The 20,747-nt window shown below is 50.1% G+C and overlaps 1 protein-coding gene across 3 annotated transcripts in view; it reads right to left on the bottom strand.

Moving 5' to 3' along the window:
- Positions 1–20,747, bottom strand: part of MTCL2 (microtubule crosslinking factor 2) — a 72,524-nt gene that overhangs the window by 11,506 nt on the left and 40,271 nt on the right. For 2 of the 3 annotated variants that reach the window (XR_009497744.1, XM_059898522.1), the window contains exons 6-14: positions 20,091–20,237; positions 16,973–17,098; positions 15,505–15,735; positions 10,494–10,598; positions 9,338–9,505; positions 7,164–7,415; positions 6,038–6,109; positions 4,998–5,068; positions 2,078–3,428 (exon numbers count right to left, since the gene is read on the bottom strand). Coding sequence is in view for 2 of the 3 variants with exons in the window: in XM_059898522.1 (XP_059754505.1) it covers positions 2,078–3,428; positions 4,998–5,068; positions 6,038–6,109; positions 7,164–7,415; positions 9,338–9,505; positions 10,494–10,598; positions 15,505–15,735; positions 16,973–17,098; positions 20,091–20,237 (2,523 nt within the window). In the remaining variant the exon portion in view is untranslated. The remainder of the gene's footprint in view (positions 1–2,077; positions 3,429–4,997; positions 5,069–6,037; positions 6,110–7,163; positions 7,416–9,337; positions 9,506–10,493; positions 10,599–15,504; positions 15,736–16,972; positions 17,099–20,090; positions 20,238–20,747) is intronic. The other variant, XM_059898523.1, reaches the window with a different exon arrangement.

Raw genomic sequence — 20,747 nt, 5'->3', positions numbered from 1 at the left:
CACATTTTACATACTGAAAAACATTTGGATCAACTATGAAACCAACATTCAAAATACGGTCAGCTTTGTACCTCTGTTTCTTGATGTAGGTGTGGTTATGTGGGTGTGATGATTAATTTCATGTGTCAGCTTGACTGGGCCACAGGTCCAGATATTTGGTCAAATATTATCCTGGGTGCCTCTGCAAGGATGCTTTTGGAAGACAGTAACATTTAAACCAGTAGATTGAGTAAAGCAGATGGCTCTCTCTAATGTGGGTGGGCCTCATCCAATCAGTCAATGTACTGAACAGACCACAAAGGCTGACTCCCCCTGAGTAAGAAAGAATTCTTCCTTCCTGATGACCTTTAGATCGGAACTACATCAGCTACATATGCTGTACTGGAGCTATACTGTTGGCTCTTCTGGTTCTCAGACTTTTGGACACAGACAGAAACTAAACCATTGGCTTTCCTGGGTCTTCAGCTTACAATATAATAAAACTCTCTCTCTCTCCCTCTCTCTATATATATATATACACATATACACACACATACACATACACACGCATAACCACAAAGCCTATTGGTTTTGTTTCTCTGGAGAACTCTAATACATGGGTGTGTTCAGTTTGTGAGAAGTCAATAAGTCATATTCTTACAATATGCTCAGTATGTATATTAACCTCAAAAAGGGTTTTCTTAAGTTAAAAAAAGAGGAATGAATATTTAAAAGGTTTTTTTTTTTTTTTAAATGCAGCCAGAGAGTATAGGGAAGTAAGGCACTCACCATACACTCCTGGGGGTTCTAGAAATTAAACAAAGTCTTTGGAAAGACAATTTAGCAACACTTATCAAATACCTTTAACAATTTACAGTCTTTTATTCTGGAATCCCATTTCTGCAACTCAAATGTAAGGAAATAATCTGCAATATGGAAAAATGCTTTTGTGTCAAGACGTTCACCACAGCATTACGTATAAATAGGGAAAAACTAGAAACCAGCTAAACATACAATACGTACAAATCACATGGGTCAATCCCAGCCCATGCCACCTCTCTGTGCCCCCACCTACAACCCTCCTTCACTCTGTGCACTGCAGACCATGATACCACCCCTGACCACAGCTGACTGGACCAAGGGGTTACACTGGACTCAAGTTACACTAGTCAGTTTCTTCCTGAAATGTGGAATGGGGACACAGGGATTTGAGTCAGTCTCCCTCAGGTGCTGGAACTGGAAGATGTTATAAAAGCAGAGTAGGCAGAGCCCACCTGGACCATATTCAAATACAACAGAGACAGAGGGAGGAAGAGGACATCAGAGAAAATGAAGCTCAAGAGAGAGGAGAGGGAGACAGAGCAGCCACTGGGGCCTTTGGGTCCCTGCCCTTGGGTTCCATGAGATCCTCTGCAATTTCCCTTTCTGCAAAGCTAACTTACATGCGTTGTTTTACTAACATGCACATAATCCCTAACTAAATCTGAAATTGGTATCAGGAGTGGAGTGAGCAGCAAAAGAGTCTCAGAGGAAATGGAAGCACTTAGGGATAGAGTCTTGGTGGGGTGAGGGCAGTGGTGTGCTGGTACATGTTTAATGACTAGTTTCCCAGGAGTAAGAGGAGAAGCCCTGATCTGCAGCATTTCCAATTTTCACGGAGTAAATCCTCCCATGCAGCACTTCTAATTTTCACGGAGTAAATCCTCCCCTGGTGGCCGATCTCAAGGTACTAAGGTGACATCACTAAACACAGAGATGTACACGATGGGCTCTCATGAACCAAAGGAGGTGGCTCCCGCACACCACTGGGCAGCAGGAGGGCAGTGAGCATGCCTCTTCCCTGGAGGGGATGCTGGCAATCTCTGGGGTGTGGTGGCAAAGCAGGTGGGTATACCACCATGCTCACCAGTCTCTTGTATTCAGACTGTGTGTCCATCAGGTCTGCTGTTCCAGGTCTGGGGCCTTCCAACCCCCATCCCAGAGCAGCACAAGGACCTTTTGAAATACACAAACCACATGCCTGAGTTTGAAAACCAAGAGTGGGACCTTATAAGCCAATCTCACCTCCCAGGAAAAAGGGCAGACCCCACCCACCTACCTCATTGGGAAGGACCGTGGCTCCATCTCCATCACGAGGGACCCCATCCTTCCCCATCTGGGGGAGCATGGAAAGCCTGGCCTCCTCGCTGCCACCTGACTTGGCTGCCTTCTTGTTCAGGATCCTGGCCATGCCCTCCGGCTGGTGGTAGCTGGCGGGGGAGATGGGCTCCAGCTTCTTGGCGCCCTCCTCCCCGGGTACGGACGTGGGGCTTGGCGCCCGGCCACACACGTTGCGGAAGAACTCCTGCACGATGCCATACTTGGGAGGCTCGGGCTTGGCCCGGGCCTCGGACACGCCCAGTTTCCAGACGGACTCGGTGCTCCCCGAGTGCTCCACCACGCTGAATAGGCTGGACAGCCCATCGTTGATGTTCCTCAGCACGGGGCTGTCCCGCGTGGTGGTGGAGCGGGCCCAGGCCGAGCCGTTCTGCTTGCCCTGATGCAGGTTCCACAGGCTGCGGTCCTTGGCCCCGTCCAGCTTGGACACGGACCGCCTCTGGAGCTTGGGCGAGCCGTACTTGGGCGAGCAGCACGGCCGCTCGACGCGCGAGTGCACCTTGTCCAGGGAGGAGGAGATCTGCTTGCTGCGCACGGACACCAGCGAGGAGCTGCGGGGCGACCAGCTCTTGCCATGCAGGCTGCTGCGGGGCGGGTCGGTCTGCAGGCCCACGCTGACCGTGCGGGTGGTCTGCGTGCCCACGCTGGCCAGGCCCACCGTCTGGCTGGACGTGCTCTTCACCTTCCGCTCCAGCGAGCCCGAGCGCATGGCCTGGCGCACGCAGTTGGTGATCTCCTTCATGTCGTCGCTCATGTTGCCCGACATCTCAAAGTCGTGCAGGGCCGCTGGGAAGCCGGGCCCGGCCGCCGAGGGGCCGCCCCCGGAGCCCCCGTCCAGGCGCTGCCGGGAGAAGTTGCAGAGCCAGCGGCTGTAGGAGCTTTCCGCCAGCCCATCCGCCTCGGCCGACTCTTTGGGCTTGGCTGTGGTGAAGAGGAAGCCGGGCTCGATGATGATCTTGCCCTCCCTGTCATGGACCACGGGGACGCCCAGGCGCCGGGCCACCGGGGGGCTGTAGTAGACGCGGATGCCCGTCTTGTCGGGAGCCGTGTAGCTGCGCTGCATCTGCCTCCCCGCCGGCTCCTGGCAGCCCAGGGCACCCAGGCGGTTGCAGTCACGTGGCGAGAGCCCTGGCTGTTCCGGGGCAGCCTTCTCCGGGTCCACTGGCTGGGGGCCCACAAAGGCAAAGGCAGGGCTGTTGGGCAGCTTCTTGCCCCGGGCGGCTTCCCCTGCGAGGTAGGGGGAACAGTCCAGCAAACTTTCAAACTCTGACATGGAGGAAACCGATTTGGTCCTGGGAAGAGCAGGGGAGAAAGGGCAGAGTTAGTGGAAGATGCCTCACGCGGAGCAGGTACTCTGGTCTTCCTCCCTGGTCCGTGCACTTCACGGGCAGGGGGCGGTGGGGCAGTGGGGAGACGGACCATGACGGTCCTGCTCACCTCTTGCGGAAGACGCTGTAGGTGCCCTGCCCCTCGTCCCCTCCACACTCACACCTACACACTCAACACTGCATCTCTGAGCACCTGCCATTCTCCACCGGAGGGCTTTTTTCTGTCTGCAGGAGCACACTTGGCCTCCACCCACAGGAAGCTAGAAATTCACATAGTTTATGGCCCTAGACACAGCCCTCAACAAACAATAAGCGGGGTTTGGTGGCTTGGTACCAGCCTCCCTGCCCGCAGGTGGGAGAACTCATGTTCTGCTCTGGCTCCCAGAGGTGCTGTGGAGCTGAGCTCCAGTTGCCCACGTGTATCCTGGTTGATAACACCTCCTTCATGGTGCCTTCCCTTCCCTGTCTCACTTCCAGGCTTTTCCTGGAATCCCCTCCCAAATATACCATTTGCACTCAAATCCTTGCCTCAAGGTTTACTTTTGAGGGAACCCAATCTAGGACGCCATTAATCTCCAGCCCAGACGTGGCACGTGTGCTGCCTGATGACTGTAAGTGCCGGGCATACGTGACGACATTGCACACGTCAGACCATTCAGTCCTCCGACAACTCTAGGGGGCAGTTCCTGTTATCCCAGTAGGTAGAAATGGGGAGTACAGCCGAAGGGCACAGAGCTAGAAATGACAGTGTTGGAATTCAAATCCCACACTATGACTCCAGAGCCACCCTCCTATCCCGGGGCCCACCTGGCTTCACGCTACTCGCACGGCCCCTGGGAGGTTCTGTTACCCTGAATCTTTTCATAATGGTTTCCTAATGGTGCAGACATGGTCCTGATAGCCCTAGGGGTCTTCCTGGCTATAGCACAGGGCTGGGCCCAGAGGACGCTGCTCACTAGTCCCAGGAATAGATGTCCAGCTGGACTCTCCCAACTCCAGGGACAGGAAGAACCCCAAGAGGAGCTAAACAGTTGCTTTCCCAGCTAGGATATTCTGGGGCCCCAGTTTTCCACGCCCAGAATCAAAAAAAGCACAGGCTACAATTGCCATCACCCAAACTTTCCCAGCTCCTAAGTGGCTTGGGTTCCATAAAAACCATATCCCAGGGGACTTCCCTGGCGGTCCAGTGGTTAAGACTTCACCTTCCAATGCAGGGGGTGCGGGTTCAATCCCTGGTGGAGGAGCTAAGATCCCACATGCCTCCGGGCCAAAAAACCAAAACATAAAACAGAAGCACTATTGTAACAAAAAGCACTATTGTAACAAATTCAGTAAAGACCAAAAAAATGGTCCACATCAAAAAAAAAAATCTTTAGAAACCATATCCCAGTGTTCTCCCAATTCAGCTGAGGTGCAGTGGCAGAGGAAGAGAAGAGAGGCAAAGGGGCAGGGCAGCCTGCAGGGTGGGGCTGGGGGGGGGGCAGAGCAGGGGGAGGGGCTGCAGAGTGGAGCATGGGGAGGGGCTGCTAGCACCTCTTTAAGCCGGTTCCCCCAAGCTCAGCTTCAGAAACAGCCTCCTTGTTGTGGATCTTCTCACTGTGTGTCTGCCATGGAAGAGAGACAGGAAAGGGTCAGTCTGGCCACTAGCACACAGAGGGAAGGTAACAGGGGGCCACTGTGGGAGCTGGCCCCGAGCCCCACGCATGAGTCTCCTCTTGTAGAGCAGGAGTGACGTCAGCACTGATCTAGAATGCTCAGTGGTCAGTTTCTGGCTACAGTGCACCTACCCCCTCTCCACACACACATAGGTATGTGATCCAGGCATGGCCAATCAGTGGTCCGAGAGAGGACCCAAGGAAAGAGACTCTATTTAGAACTTATTCTGAATGTAGTGGCAGCAACAAAGCACCCAGTGGTCGCTGCTCAGCTGAAGGTGAAAGCAGTGACCTGAGGTCCTGCTTGGGGTTTGCCCCACCCTGGTTCAGAGACCTACACCAGTTTTCTGACCCTGCATCACCAGCCCTCTTGAGCCCCTAATGAAATCCTCTCCTGCTTCACTTCCCCAGAATTGGCTTTTATTGCTTCCTCAGGCTGTCATGAGCAAGGGCCCATATGTTCACTGTTTGGTTACTCGGTGTGTGTCTATACAGACAGTGCACCTGAGGCTTAGAAGCAAACTTCACTGATTGATCTCCACAACCAGGGCTGGGCTAAGGCAGAGAACGTGATTCTCATTTTACCAGTGAGGCAACTGGGGCCCAGAGAGGGAGAGTGACTTGCCCAGGATCACACAGCTCTTTGGAGGCTCTGCTTTTGAGAAAGGCACAACTGAAACACAGAGAAACACCTAGCCTTTGTCCCAGGCATGGAAAGATGGAGCTAACAGGGGGCTCTTTACAGGTCTCAAGGCTGGAACCATGAAGTAGAGACCTCAGGATTGAGGAGCCCAAGGGGGTGAGGGTGTGTGACCTGTGGGACAGGATTAGCATCCTCCTTGTCACATTCCCCACAAGTGAGAGACTTTCCAGTGTAGCCAGGAGCACAGCACATGGGCAGCCTGTCACCCCACTCACCTCTTTCCAGCTGTTGTCCTGCTTCTCCAGATCTGAGTGCTTCAGGACCCAAGGGTCAGCAGCCTTCTGCAGCTGGGCAAGAGTAAAGAAGATGGTCATGTGCAGGCAAAGATGGTGAGCAGGGCCCTGTTCTGTGCAGGGCCATTCCCCAGGCTCCACTCTGCAGCCCAGATGACCCAGATCATGGACTCAGAGCCACCTTCCCAGTGGGCAGCAGCTCTGAACCAACGGAGTGGGTTTGACAAATGATCATGAAACCAACCACTTACAGGCATCCTTATCAGTGTCATTATATCAAGCGCGGTAATAGTTGTTATTACCATGTTAATTCACGCTACAACGCCTGCAACAGCTACATCAGCTAAGCGGCAGCTGAATGACATCAAAGTGGTATCTCCACCTAGGTATGCTAAGCAGCAATTAAACTGAATGAGAGTGGCCTCTGCATTCTGTCATGAACAGCTCTCTATGAAACAGGCAAAGTGTAAATAATATGTACATTAGCATTCAATTAGTGATTTTTTAAAATCTCTGAATGTAAATTTAAACAGCAAGAAAGGGAGGGAGTGGGTTGGAGTATGCTTTTGTAATGTTTGAGTCTTATATAAAGATGAAGTCCTGACTTATACAATTGAACTAAAAAATAAACAAAGGGAAAAGTCACAGTGGAGCATAGCAGCTTGATAAGCTAGGTGCATGTTAACTGTAGTGGGGCTGTAATGGTCAACGACTGTTTTTCCTATTTCCCCCTTTTGGTCAGAGGACTCTAATTTTCATGGGAAACCTCTTGATTCCGAGGTTTTGGCAGGTTCTAGGGGTGGGCACGTGACTCATACCTGGCAGATCAGAGCCTTGTGGAAAAGGAAAACTCTCTTTCCACTGAAACTGCTAAGCTGTGAGGCTATGAATACAACACTAACAGAGGCCATCTTTGAGAACGGCTTGCTTCAGAATAGAACACAGCGGAAAGCAAGCCTGTGAGACTGGCAGAGAGGCAGACCTGGTCCCTACTGCAGTCTCCGAGCAGACAGATCCATCTCTACCTGAAGGAGTCTTCCCCCTGGTCTGTGCCTATAGCAACTTCCCCCTTGTGGCTTAAGCCGTCTTGGGCTGGGACAGACCTCACCTGGCTCAGGCGATTCTGCAGCTCCTTTACCTGCTGCTCCGCCTGCTGCTTCTCCCCCTGAAGCCGCTCCACCAGCTGCAGCTTCTCCTGGCCCCAGTTGTGCTCGCTGATCCGTAGCTGCCGCGTCAGCTCCATGACCGCACTGTAGGACTCAGCCAGGAGCTGCTGCTGCTCCTCCCGCTCCCTCTGCAGGGCTGCCTTCCAGTCGGGCCCCATCCGATCCCCAGCCCCCTTCCCAGCCTTCAGCTCCATCTGCGGAAAGAAGAGCAACCTGGGTGGCTGGCACCAGGAGGCCCCTCCTCTCTGCCCTCCCTCGTCCCTCCCCGGGCATCAGCAGGGGGCAGGGGGGAGGGTGCTCTCCCCACAGGACCCCTCACCCAGGAACCTTCACTGATCTCCTCAGTTAGAACTAAACTTTTCTCAAAGGCAAGGCTTGTGTAGCACAGCTTCTACACACCAAGCTCCGTGCTAAGGGCTTTTCAGGCATTACCTGTGCCCTCAAGAAAACTCAGCAAGATAACCAACATTTTCGATATTTTACAGCGGAGGAAGAGGTTCACAGAGGTTATCTGTCCCTGGTCACATAGCTACAGAATGGCAGAGGTTCCTAGTTATTGCTTCTCAGGATATTTCATCAACACTTACCCATGTTTACCAGGGTTTACGGTTAGTGGGGGACATGCACAGTCACATAAAGAACGTGGGCAGGACGGCTTCCCTGGTGGCGCAGTGGTTGAGAATCTGCCTGCTGATGCAGGGGGCACCGGTTCAAGCCCTGGTCTGGGAAGATCACACATGCCGCGGAGCAGCTGGGCCCGTGAGCCACAACTACTGAGCCTGCGTGACTGGAGCCTGTGCTCCGCAACAAGAGAGGCCGCGATAGTGAGAGGCCCGCGCACCGCGATGAAGAGTGGCCCCCGCTTGCCACAACTAGAGAAAGCCCTCGCACAGAAACGAAGACCCAACACAGCCAAAAATAAATAAATAAATAAATAAAAATTTAAAATAATACAGACATACACTTAAAAAAAAAAAAAAAAAAAAAAGAATGTGGTCAGGAATCACCTGAGCGTGATGGCTGTCTTGGCCCAAATCTTGGGGGGCAGGAGGGAAACATGCAATCTATAGAATCAATGTACCCCACACCCCCAAGCTGTGGTCAGATTCCCATGGCGGGAGGGACACCTGGAATGCTTGGGGTTGGGGGGGCAGTGGGAGCAGGGGACGCTGTGGAAGGTGCAGGTGGGGCGGGAGCTGTGAGATCAGCAGGGAGGGTTGGAAGGAGAGAACGGTGGCACCAGGAAGCCAGAAGTCTGAGAATTGGGAAGAAGGTGGGATCACGGTCATGAGGAGCCAGGAGGGCAGAGGTTTGGGGAGTGAGGGTCAGGTCTGCCACTGACTAGCTGGGTGACCTTGGGAAAGAAACTTAACTCCTCTGTGCCTGTTCTGTCACTTGCCCAACAAAGATAATCAGTGTACCCACCTCTGAGGGGCCTGTGATGCCTGGGAAGGCAGACTGCAGCAGGGGCAGCAGGGAGGAAGCTGGGCCCTGCAGAGTTCTGGCGTGGGGTAGGGGTTGGGGTGGTGAGAGCATTCTCTCTGAGTGGGAGGAAGCCCATCCTCTCACTTCTCAGGCCAGAGTGGGGGGCAGCACCTTGCCTCCAGGCACACAGCAGAGACCAAATATCCAGGACTCCTGGTTAAGGCTCCTTTGATCATCTGGGTTGTAAGGAGGGGAGTCCCCCAGTTTGGGTGGAGGGAGCAAAACAGAGTCAGGTAGCAGGGGCTTAAGGGGATCCTTATGAGGACAGCAGGCAGCAGAAGTGTGGGTGTGAGGATGAAGGATGTCACCAGGTGCAGACAGGCATTTAAGTGTTCCGGCCTCACCTGTGAGCTCATGGTGCGGCGGAGGCGCCTGTGATGTCCCCACGGCTCCTTTGCCAGTCCCTCACCTGCCTTCCCTAGCCCAGGGACCTTCAGCTCCCACTGTTTCTGGTACCCTTGCTGTGTGACTCTAGGCAAGTCTCTTGCCCTCTCTGGGCCACAAGGTAAGTGAAGGGGTTCCTATGCTTCTAGGAGCATGGCTTGGGCATCCTCCTCCCCAGTCTGACAGCTGACGCCTTGGCAGAGAGGGGAACAAGGAGGGGGATGTCTCTGACAGGTGGGAGACTCACCAGGGCAGTATGGCTCTTGAGCTCTGCCCGCTCTGTCTCCCAGGTGGCCTTGGCCTTGGCGAACTGTTGCTGAAGCTCAGTCAGACCACGGCGTTCATCCCGAAGCAGCCAGCATAGCTCCTTCAGCGTCACCTTCATGTCGGCGAGTGTCTTGATGTACTCATTGGGCTGCAGATGGGGGCAAGGCCTGGGTCAGGAGCTTTCGGAGCGGCAAGGAGGAGAGGCTGGGCTGGGAACTCATCCAGAGTCCAGCCTGGGACTCTACCAGGCCTCAGGCAAGTCCCACGACCTCTTTGGGTCATCTCCCCATAAAACAGGCATAACAAGCCCAGCCCTGACCACCTCTTAGACTGACACATGCCCCAGTCTCACAAAAACACAAAATTCTGTAGTTACAGCAATTATTCAACCTAAATCTGAGCTGGGCCCTGGCTTCTCTGAGGCTCTGCAGCATCTAGGCCTCCGTCTTTCTCCTTGCCCAAGATCTGCCTTCTCTGACCCACCATAGGCCAGATGGGGGAGTCTGAACCACGGAAGCTCCCTGACTGCCCGACTTGGGCCCAGTCTTCTCTTCTGGGCCCATGACCTGTTTCCCACCTGTAACCCAGCTTACTGTGGGTGCCCCTGGGAGCCTGACCCTACTGCTCTATACTACCCCGTGGCTTGATTTGATGGTTCCTGATCCTAGGCCACAAGGCCCTTCTTCATACAACTCACTCTAGCCTGATGTCCTTACCCCCACTATGCACATCCCAAGCAGCAGCCAGACTCAGAATACCTTGCCACATCTCTGTATATACAGTTCTCTTGGTACAGAATGGCCTTTTCCCTATTCTCTATTAGGCAAGCTCCTATTCATCCTTCGAAACCCACCACCTATGACCCCTTCTCTGTAATACCATCCTCTATACTCCAAACAGAATTAACTGCTCTCTCACCTGAGACCCCACGGTCCATCATCTGACCCTCTGTCACTGCCCTGGGGTGACTTACATACCCCATAGCACTGAGCATCTGGGGCCAGTGACCAAGCAATAACCCTCTGCCGCTCCAGTGCCTGGTGTAGGACTGGGGTCAGAAAGCAGCAAGATGTGATCACTAAACAGACAAAGGAACAAATGGACAGGACAGGACTGGAAATGGGCTGAGAACGCACCGTGTTTTGGGTCCAGCTGTCCCCCGTGCAGGTCTTGTTATCAGAATGCTGGGCGTTTAATTCCTCTTCCTCCATTAGCAGGTACAGCTCCTTCATGCTATTTACCTGTTTTTTCAAAACCACACTCAATAGCGGGTAGGAGGGCATCATGCCTGGGGTCTGACCCTCAGGGGGAGGGGATACAGGCTAGTGGCCCAGATAGAAAGTGGGCTGCACAGCCAGGCAGGAATAAAGAATGGGGGTTTATGGACCTAAAGTACCCCAGCTGGGCACTGATTTCCCAGATTTTAACTTTGAGCCCTGGGCACCGTCCAGGTCAAGGAGCACAGCTGGAGAGTCAGACCCTTCTGCCCCCCACACCATCTCTTCTGCCCCAAGGACCATGAGGCATCCCTGAGAGCTACTCAAAAATAGCTATGTTATCAAGGTAGGCACTGTGGTTGGAATAAAGGGCCACAAGGCACCCTCATAATTATAGATAAGGGCAACCAGAGGCTTGGGTGGGCAGAAGGGACCCTTCCTGGGAGCGGAGGGGTTTGCTGCTGATGGATTCTGGGCAGGAGTCCAGAGCCAGCCCAGGAGACCAGGGTCTAGTTCATGATGGGAGTGAAGCAGAAGAAGTGGGTGCTCATTCACTATTCATTTCATTCATTCATTCATTCATTTGACAAATATTTATTGAACACCTATCACGCACCAGGTCCTGTGTTCAGAGCTGGGAATACATCAGTGAGCAAGACAGACAGAAGCCCTGGTCCCCTTGAGCTTCCATTCCAGTAGCAGGAAAACAAACAAATATGTGAAATATTGACACATGAAACATCATTAAATATATGGAATGTTCCATAATAATAAGTGCTATGGAGAAAAAGAGAGCTGGGAAAGGAGCCAGGATGTGCTGCACTGGGTGGTCAAGGACAGCCTTAGAGAGAAGGTGGTATTTGGGCAAAATCCCGAAGGAGGTAAAAGAATAAGCCATGTGAATACGTGCAGGTTGAGAATTCCAGGTTAAGGTCACAGCAAATGCAAAGACCCTGAGATGGGAACACATCTATTTGAGGAAGAGAAAGCAAGCCAGGGAGGAAGTGAGAGGTACGGGGACCAAGGCTGGCTGAACAGGCTTTGCAGGGACTTCGGCTTCTACTCTGGGTGCCATGGGAGCCAGGGGAGGATTGTGCTGAGGAGTGACACTGGCCTGACTTTCAGTTGTACGAGATCACTCTAGCTGCTGTGTTGAGATACTTTACAGGGTAGCAACAGAGCTCCATACTGCACAACACCAGGGGGCACCATCCACGTGGAGTACACGCGGCCTGGTACCTCCCTGCTTTGAATAGAAGATGCTCGGTGGAAGGGTGCAAGGGCAGAGGCAGGGAGACCAGTTAGGAGGCTACGGTGATTATCCAGGCGAGAAGTGGTGATGGCTCAGATGGGGGTGGTGAGGGGGTAGGCAGTGCAGCTGGGTCAGATTCTATAGATTCTAGATAGATTCGCAATGTGCAAGAAAGGCCATGTAAGCCAAGTGCCTGGACAAGCTCCCCAAGGAGGCAGGTGAAGGTCAAGGAGAGACGCGGCCTGAGGGCTGAGCCCTCGGGACTGTGACGTTAAGGGGTCAGTTCAGGGAGAAAAGGAGGGTCCAGCCAAGGAGACTGAGAAGGAGCAACCAGTGAGGTGGAAGGAAAACCAAGAGAGTGTGGTGAAATCAAATGAAGAAGGGTCTCTGGGGTTCAGGGCAGGCACTGAGGCTGGAAATATGTGGGGTGGAGCAGGGCCTGTGTGAATAAATACCCAGTTCCCTCCCTGGTCACCAGTATCTAAACATACTGACTTTTGATTATCTGTATATGTGCACAGTTCTTTCCCTGAAATTCTTTGGGCTGGGTGTGCTTGGAATTCAGAATTAATCGGGATTTAGAAAGATAATATGATACCTACACTGTATATTGTAAAACAGCCCCATCTGGTGAGATACCCTATGCTTGTGGACACCAATATTTCCCCTTCAAACATGTGAGTACTAACAGGAAATGGGGTAAATAAAGGTTTTGCTGCCAAATGAATGTCAGGTCAATTTTTTCCAACTGAGTTAGACCCAACAAACCACAGTTCTCAGAGCTTCTGGATTTCAGAATTGAGGACAAGGAATCAAAGATCTTTATCTGCAGTAGAATAGGGATAATAATTGTTTCCACATCATAGGGCATGTGTAGAAGTGAAATGCAATTATCCAAACAGAGCATTTATCACAGTGCCAGGACACTATAAATACTCAATATACGAGGGTCATCATTCATATATATAGCTTTAATTCTACATGTGTGGACACACATATTCTTTAAAAGTATGAATGTACATCAAGTTTGTTATTTATATGGTTATCTGTATTTTATTATGTACTTGTTTATATGTATTTTATACACATGGGCTTTATATCATTATATCTATGTATATATGTATTTTTTACAGTGTGGGTGGTTATGTTTCTTATCACGTCTATCTCAGTAAGTATGTATATTTCTATTTATTATAGGCATGTATATTATTTTATTTTCTATGGTTACACCTTATTTTTTTCCTAAAGTAAGTTTCTGTTTCTCTCTGTTATCCCAGTACGTTGAAATGGCTAGAAAGATTTTCACCAAATATGGAGAGTTTGCCTGAGACAACCTGATTTAAAATCAGGCTACGTGGCCTGAAGGCAATTCATTTTTTTTGGGGGGGGGGGGGACATCTTCCCTAGCAGCCAAAAGTGGGCTTCAGCTATGGAAAACAGTATAGAAGTTTCCCCCAAAATTAAAAATAGATCTCCCATACGATCTAGCAATCCCACTTGTGGGTATATATCCAAAGGAAATGAAATCTGGATCTCTCTATGTTCATTGTGGCATTATTCACAGTAGCCAAAATATGGAAACAACCTAAGTGTGTGTCTATGAATGAACGGGTAAAGAAAATGTGATATATACATACAAGGAAATATTATTCAGTCTTAAAAAAGAAGGAAATCCTGCCATTTGCGACAACATGGACATGGATGAACCTGGAAGACATTATGCTAAGCAAAATAAGCCAGAGACAGAAAGAGAAATACTACAAGATCTCACTTACATGTGGAATCTAATGAAGTCAAACTCATATAAGCAGAGAGGAGAACAGTGGTTGCCAGGGCAGGCGGAGGGGGGAATAAGGAGTGAATGGGTAAGAGTTTCAGTTTTACAAGATGAAGAGTTCTGGAGATGGACAGTGGTGATGGTTACACAACAATGTGAATGTACTTAATGCCAGTGAACTGTAAACTTAAAAATGGTTAAAATGGTAAAATTTATGTTATGAACAATATATTTTACTATAATATAAAAAAATAAATTCTGAAAAAGTTGTTAAAAAACAAACAAACTGGGCTTCATCCAGAGGCTTGTGTGGGACTTCCAAACAGGAGGGACAGTCCTAAAGCAGACAGCGGCTTCAAATAGAGTCCCCAGGTGTCACAAAGCGTGAAGCTCGAGGGGCAGCCATGTGGGGCTCTCCAGGTGCTTCTCATAGGGGTGCCTCCAGGTCAGACATTCCTGGGAGAGGGCAGCAGGGAATGTGTTCATCTAAAGATGGTCAGCAACTCTCTCTAGAGGCCCTTGGGGAGGAGGCGGGCGGCCTATGAGCCCCACTGGGGGTCGGGGAGGAAACTCCTGCTACAGATTCAGGTCTAACCACCATCCCCTGTTCCTGGGACATTCAGGCTACTCTGGGGGACCCCTGACAGGGCTACATGGGGACTGCCACTGGTCCCCACTGGCTCTGGAATGAGTAGCTTGAACCAGAGAAGGGCCAAGCCTGGGCTAGGGCAGAGGTACCTGTACCTAAAAGGCCAAGGCCAAGGTGAGCAGTGCCAACTCAGGTGGGTGTGACTGAGGTATGACGTCCTTACATGCCCCCTTCTCCTAGCAATGTCAGTGTGCTGATCGTGACAGGAGGAAGGAGATTTGAGGACAAAGGGTCCTGCACAGGCTGAGGGACAAATGGGCCACGTGAGTCCTTCCCAAGCTTCACACATTCCCAAAGCTCCACTCGTCATGTTTCCTGCCACACCCAAATACTACCTGTACTATCAGTAATGCTTTTAAGTCAACCTACCCTTTCTAGTTAAATAAACATATCTAAAAAAGGAAGTTGATATTACTAAAAATGGAAAGCCAGTGTCCATTATCATTGTCAAAGGTAACATTAAAAATAAAATAGGTATATTCATAAGTGAAAAATAAGCAGCAATAAAGAATCAACTACTTTTATAGGTAAAATGTGGATGAATCTCAAAGAATCATATTAAGCAAAAGCCAGACACAAAAGACTACATGCACTTGTATGAAGTTCTAGAATAGGCAAGATTAATCCATGGTGTAAGAAGTCAGAATAGTGCTGACTGCTGGGGTGGGCATATCACCTGTGGCACCCGGGAGCCTTCTGGAGCACTGCAAATGTGCTCATTGTGATCTGGGTGATGCTATACTATGTATCTGCAGGGTGTATACTATAAAACTTCATCAGCCGTACACTTAAGATGTGTGCACCTTACTGTATATAAATTGTACCTTAAAAGAGTAAAAACCATTAATATATACTATATTTGCAAATAACGCAAAAACAACAAAACCAGATCATTAAACGCATCTATATCCTATTGCCAGCTCAAGACTCAGGTTTGTTAAAAAGGGAAACCAACAAATACCGGAGAGGTGTTAAAGACCTACTGGCCCCCAAGCAGACTTCTTCTTGGCAAGGCCGGGACCGAGTCTGTCGTCTTCACCATGGTCTCCCCGGCATCTGCCACAGCACCCAGTAAAGAGCTGGTTCTCAACAAACCGATGCTGAAGGAATGAATGAATGAATGCAAGGATGGAAGCTGCAAGCTGATGCCTCGTATCTGAGCCCCAGGGCTATGTCAACTCAGGGCTATGTCCCTCCTGTCCTCTCTCCTCTACCCCACCCCACCCCAGTCCCAGTCCCAGGGGAACCATACCTCAAGGAAGTCATCCCCCTCGCTGGGCAAAACCTTGCCCTGCCGCCAGCGCTTGAGGAACCACCTGAGCTTCATGAACAGCAGGAGGAAGTTGTGCTTGAACTGCTGGGACTCCTGAACCAACATGTTCTTCTCCTGGCTCCAGAATTTCTGCTCCAGCCTCCGCTGCAGGCTCAGACTCTGCAGCTCAAACTCCCGCCGCAGGAGTGCCCTCTGCTGGTCCTCCTTCAGCTGCAAGGGGGACAAGAGCGTGAGCTACCCCAGCTGTCTAGGGGACCCTAACTCACCCCATTCCAGGCCTCACACAAGGGCCGAGAGGAAATTTCAGGCAGTGCCTGGTGGTGACCCCTGACAGGGATTCCGCCACTAGCAGTTCATTGTGTTGAAATAAACAGTGCCTTCTGCTACTCCAGGGGAGAGAGACTCATAAAAACAGCAGCAATCACAGTAACAATCAGTGAAAGAGCTGGGATCTGAATCCGGCTCTGTCTGATTATAAAAACCATGACATCATCTAATGAGCCCATACCGGGAACCAATGTTTCACATGAACTCTCACATTCTTTGAGGCACCTGGGAGGGTGAGCAATGATGGCAGGGAGGGGTGACCCACATGCAGAGCAAAGGGCATGCTCGGGGTGAGGAAGGCTGACAGCATTAATACCTTAGTAAGCAACGCGGTGTAATGGCTCAGAGGGAGCCAATAACCTGGATTAGAATCCCAGCCCCAGGGACTTCCCTGGTGGTCCAGTGGGTAAGACTCCACGCTCCCAATGCAGGGGGCCCCAGGCAGGTTCGATCCCTGGTCGGGGAACTAGACCCCGCATGCATGCCACAACTAAGAGTTTGCATGCCGCAACTAAAGATCCTGCATGCCGCAGTGAAGATCTTGCGTGTTGCAACTAAGACCTGGCACAGCCAAATAAATAAAATAAATAACAAAAAAATATTAAAAACAAACAAACAAAAAGAATCCCAGCCCCACCTTGCCCTGCAAGTGCAACCCTGGGCAAAGCACTTCAGCACTCTGGGCATCAGTTTCCCCACCTGTAAAATGGGGACACACTTCACAGGGGAAAACATGAGGATTAAAGGACATGATGTGTGGCAAGTGCCCTGACATACAGTAAGGGCTTAATAAATGCTTTCTACTAGCAGAGCTACCATCTTGATTACCAGCCAGGCCTACGGCCTTTCTAATACAGATTTTCAACTCTGACGGGGCAATATTTCATAGATGGGAAACTGAAGCCCAGAGAGGAGACAGAATGGGCTTGAGGTCACACAGTCAACGACAAGCCCAGGATTCCAGCCCAGAACAGCTAATGCATAAGCACCAGTGCAGCATGGGGCAAGAAGACACAGGTTTCCCCTGACATTCCTGCCTCTGAAGACCCATGGGCCGCTAAGGTTTGGTTCAGGGAAGACAGGTTGCAGTAGGTGCAGGAGAGCCCTGGGCACCACCCACCTGCACCATTTTCTGGTTGAAGTTTTCAGCCTCCTCCTTCCGCAGCTGCCGCTCTTGGGAGAGCTGCTCTTGCAGGCCCCGGAGGCTGTCATGTGCTTCGGCCAGCACCAGCTGCAGCTCCTTGATCTGGGGTCGAGATGAGGGACACAGATAAGGAGGAGGGAGAGAGCAGGAGGAGGACAGAAGCTGCAGTCAAAGGATGAGAGTCGTAGGAGAGCAACTGCAGTAAGTCAGGCCCAAGCTGTCCTTCCCGTATAAACCGGGCACGGCAGCTGTCCCTATCTCGGTGGGTTGTCATGACGATGAAATGAAACGGTGCACATCAAATCTAGCTATTGTTATAATTTTAGCTTGATAATTTCTTGCAGAAATTTATTTGTAGAAAATAAATACTATGAAAACTCAGTTTAATTCTCAAAGATGTTCGTCTCGTTTATAATTGCAGTAATTTACAAACAACTAAGATAAGTTAGGGATCAACCATATGAGTTTCATGGGTCTATACTTATGTTAAAATCCATTCAACTGCACACTTAAGGATAGTACCCTTGGGAATTCTCGGGTGGTCCAGTGGTTAGGACTCCACACTTTCACTGCCGAGGGTGAGGGTTCGATGCCTGGGTCGGGGAACTAAGATCCTGCAAGCCACATGGCATGACCAAAAATAAAATTAAATTAAAAAAAAAAAGGATAGTGCCCTTTATTGTATGTATATTATTATGTTATACTTCAATAAAAAGTTAAAATTTTATATACTCAATAGAAAAACATGAAGGACATGGACACACACAAACTGTTCACAGTGGTTAATTATGTGATAATCTTGTGATCTTGACTTTCTTCTTTATATCCTTATGCAATGCTGCTTAGGGACTTTATTATAGTTATTTGTTGTTTATAATGACTATATAATAAAACCTTACAAAAAAGACAATAAAACTCTACCTTTGGTGAGGGAGGGGCGGGGGGATTGGGTTTATAAGGATTTGTAGCTAAACAAGCAAAAAAAAATCTATTTTGTTAGAAGTCAGGATGGTGACTAGATGGGGAGGAGAAGGGAAGCTTCCAGGGCCAGGTCATGCTCTGTTCATTGATTTGCTTGCTGATTACACAGTAGTGTTCAGTTTATGAAAATTATTTGAGCTGTACACTTACAATATGAGTGCTTTACTGCATGTGTGTTATACTTCACTTAAGATTTCTAGGAACCTAGAAAAATGGTACAGATGAACCAGGTTGCAGGGCAGAAGTTGAGACACAGATGTAGAGAACAAACGTATGGACACCAAGGGGGAAAACTGCGGTGGGGTGGGGATGGTGGTGTGCTGAATTGGGCGATTGGCAGTGACATGTATAAAGTGATGTGTATAAAATTGATGACTGATTAAAAAAAAAAAAAAGATTTCTAAACGTATTTCTACTAATAAAGGGAAATTTTTATGCTGTCATGTTAAGCAGGAAAACAAAAAAGAGAAATGTCAGCTCCAACACCTACATAAAAGGTTTCCAGGTATGGCAAGATGTCCCTCTGTGAAAAAACCAAACACTCATTATCTGGCCAATAATGTAAAAATTTGGCAATGGAAGGCACTCTGGCTTGAGGTATATCCTGTATGCCTGTTTTTGTTTTTTTGTTTTTAATATCTATTTGGCTGCATCGGGTCTTAGTTGTGGCACAAGGAATCTTTTGTTGTGGTGCACGCGCTTCTCTCTAGTTGTGGCGCATGGGCTCCAGAGAGCATGGGCTCAACAGTTGCGGCACATGGGCTCTCTAGTTGTGGCGTGCGGGCTTAGTTGTCCCGAGGCATGTGGGATCTTAGTTCCCCGACCAGGGATCGAACCCACGTTCCCTCCATTGGAAGGCAGATTCTCAACCACTGGACCACCAGGGAAGTCCTGTGTATGCCTGTTTTTTATTAAAAATCCTTAAAGGGCTCAATACTACCTATCTCTGGTGTTCTCCTTAAACTCAGTGCCCAACACGGTGCCTGGCAAATTGTGACTTCTCAGTAAAGAGTGGCTGAATGAAACAATAATTGAGGGCAGGTAGGAAATTATTTTCTCTGCAGGTGAGCTGGCCTATCTCTTTTTCTCAAAAAATAAGAACTAAGTATCTCATGCTTCCTGCCCCCTTCTCTCCTCTTTTGCCATGGCTGCTAGGACACTCAGGCCACTTCAAGAGTTTGATCCATCAGCTTCGAGGGAGCGTCTCCCCCTTCACAGTTGCAGACTGGTCTCCCTGGGACCAAAAGTTGCCTTCCTAGGGATGCTGAGAAGAAAAGGACGCTCAGGTTGGGGCACACATGAGACTCTCCATGGTTCAGGAGTCTCAGGGAGGCCCCATCCAGTCCATAGGAGCCTTTTCCTGCTTCAGGTTCATTATGAAGTGCTGGGGAGAGGCTCAGTAGGCTTGGGAGGGGCTCAGAACCATCCGGAATTCCTCAAGGACCAGGGAATCCTAGAAATTCTACAGCCACCACCCACTCTAATCCTCCCATATTACAGGTGAGGAAGCTGCAGCCAGAGAGTGGGAACATGCCTGAGGCCACACAGCCTGGCAGGTCTCCTGAGGCCCAGTGATGTGTCATCCTCCTCCTCCTCCTCCTCACCCAACAGGGACCAGGCCTTAAGCTAAGGCTTTTCATGTATTTAATCCTTTCAACAACCCTATGACACTTTACCTTTATTTTAAAGGTGAGAAAACTGAGGATCAGAGAAGTAAAGTGACACTTGTACAATTTTACAACTAGTATACATAGATCCACAATCTGAACCCAGTCAGCCTGACTGTAGAGATTGCTGCCTTCCTGCTAAAGAAATTACTGTTTCCATTAAATGACATAAATTATTAAATTCCCTGTGGAGTTCAGTAGTATAGGAGAACAAGATCAATTTCCTCGGATAAGTTTATAAACTTCCTTTCATCAGGCCCCGAGAATGGCCCAAACTTCCTTGTTTCCCTCTCAGCCCTTGCTGTCAGGAAGCTTGGAACCAAAGGAAATACTCAAAACCCATATCATCATCACCAGCTAAGATTCTCCACAGGTCACTCTGCTCTTGAGCGGCCTCAGCCATTCTCCTCCTACCCTCCCTCCTGCCCGCTCAGGCCTATGCCCACCTCAGAGGCATAGGAATCATTGTCTTCAGCTCGGTAAGGCCTGAAGCTCCGGCTGGGGTCGGGCTTGGAGTCCAAGTCGCCGCTGCGGAAGGCCTCTCGTATCCTGGGCTCCCATTCCGGCAGGTCCCTGAGGTCAGGTGGCTGCACCTAGAGGCACAGGCAGAAGAGACTAAAGGTAACCATGGGGAGGAGGACACGGGGGTGCTAGAAACTGCACCCACCCCAGGCCTCTGGCTCTGTAAGAGGCCTCTGACCGCACACCTGAGGGCAGGGGCCTAGGTGGATTTGCCTCCGTAGCCCAGCCCCAGCCCTGGTTGGCACACTGCGACTACCCCATGAATGTCTGTTGAAAGGCTGAATGACTAGTGGTGAGTGAAAACACTGATTCTGTGAATGCCTGTCTTGTGCACAAACCTTCTGAGCCAGCTTCAACTGTCCTCCCACACATGCGGCCCCAGCTCATTCCTACCCCAAGGAGAACCAAGAGGGAGACCCAACATAGGGCAGTCTGCTTGCTTAAGAAAAGCAAGACCGAGCCAGATGCACAAGGTACTGATTAAAGAAATTAGTTGTCAGAAAGAAAGAGCTAAACCTCTCTGTACAGACATGGGAAGACGCCCCTCCCCCATTGCTCTCAGGATGAAGATCAAACCTCCC

The sequence above is a fragment of the Balaenoptera ricei genome, chromosome 15 (genome assembly GCF_028023285.1).
Source record: "Balaenoptera ricei isolate mBalRic1 chromosome 15, mBalRic1.hap2, whole genome shotgun sequence".
Taxonomy (NCBI): domain Eukaryota; kingdom Metazoa; phylum Chordata; class Mammalia; order Artiodactyla; family Balaenopteridae; genus Balaenoptera; species Balaenoptera ricei.
The sequence above is the reverse complement of the archived record's forward strand: the minus strand, read 5'-3'. Positions and strand labels throughout refer to the sequence as shown.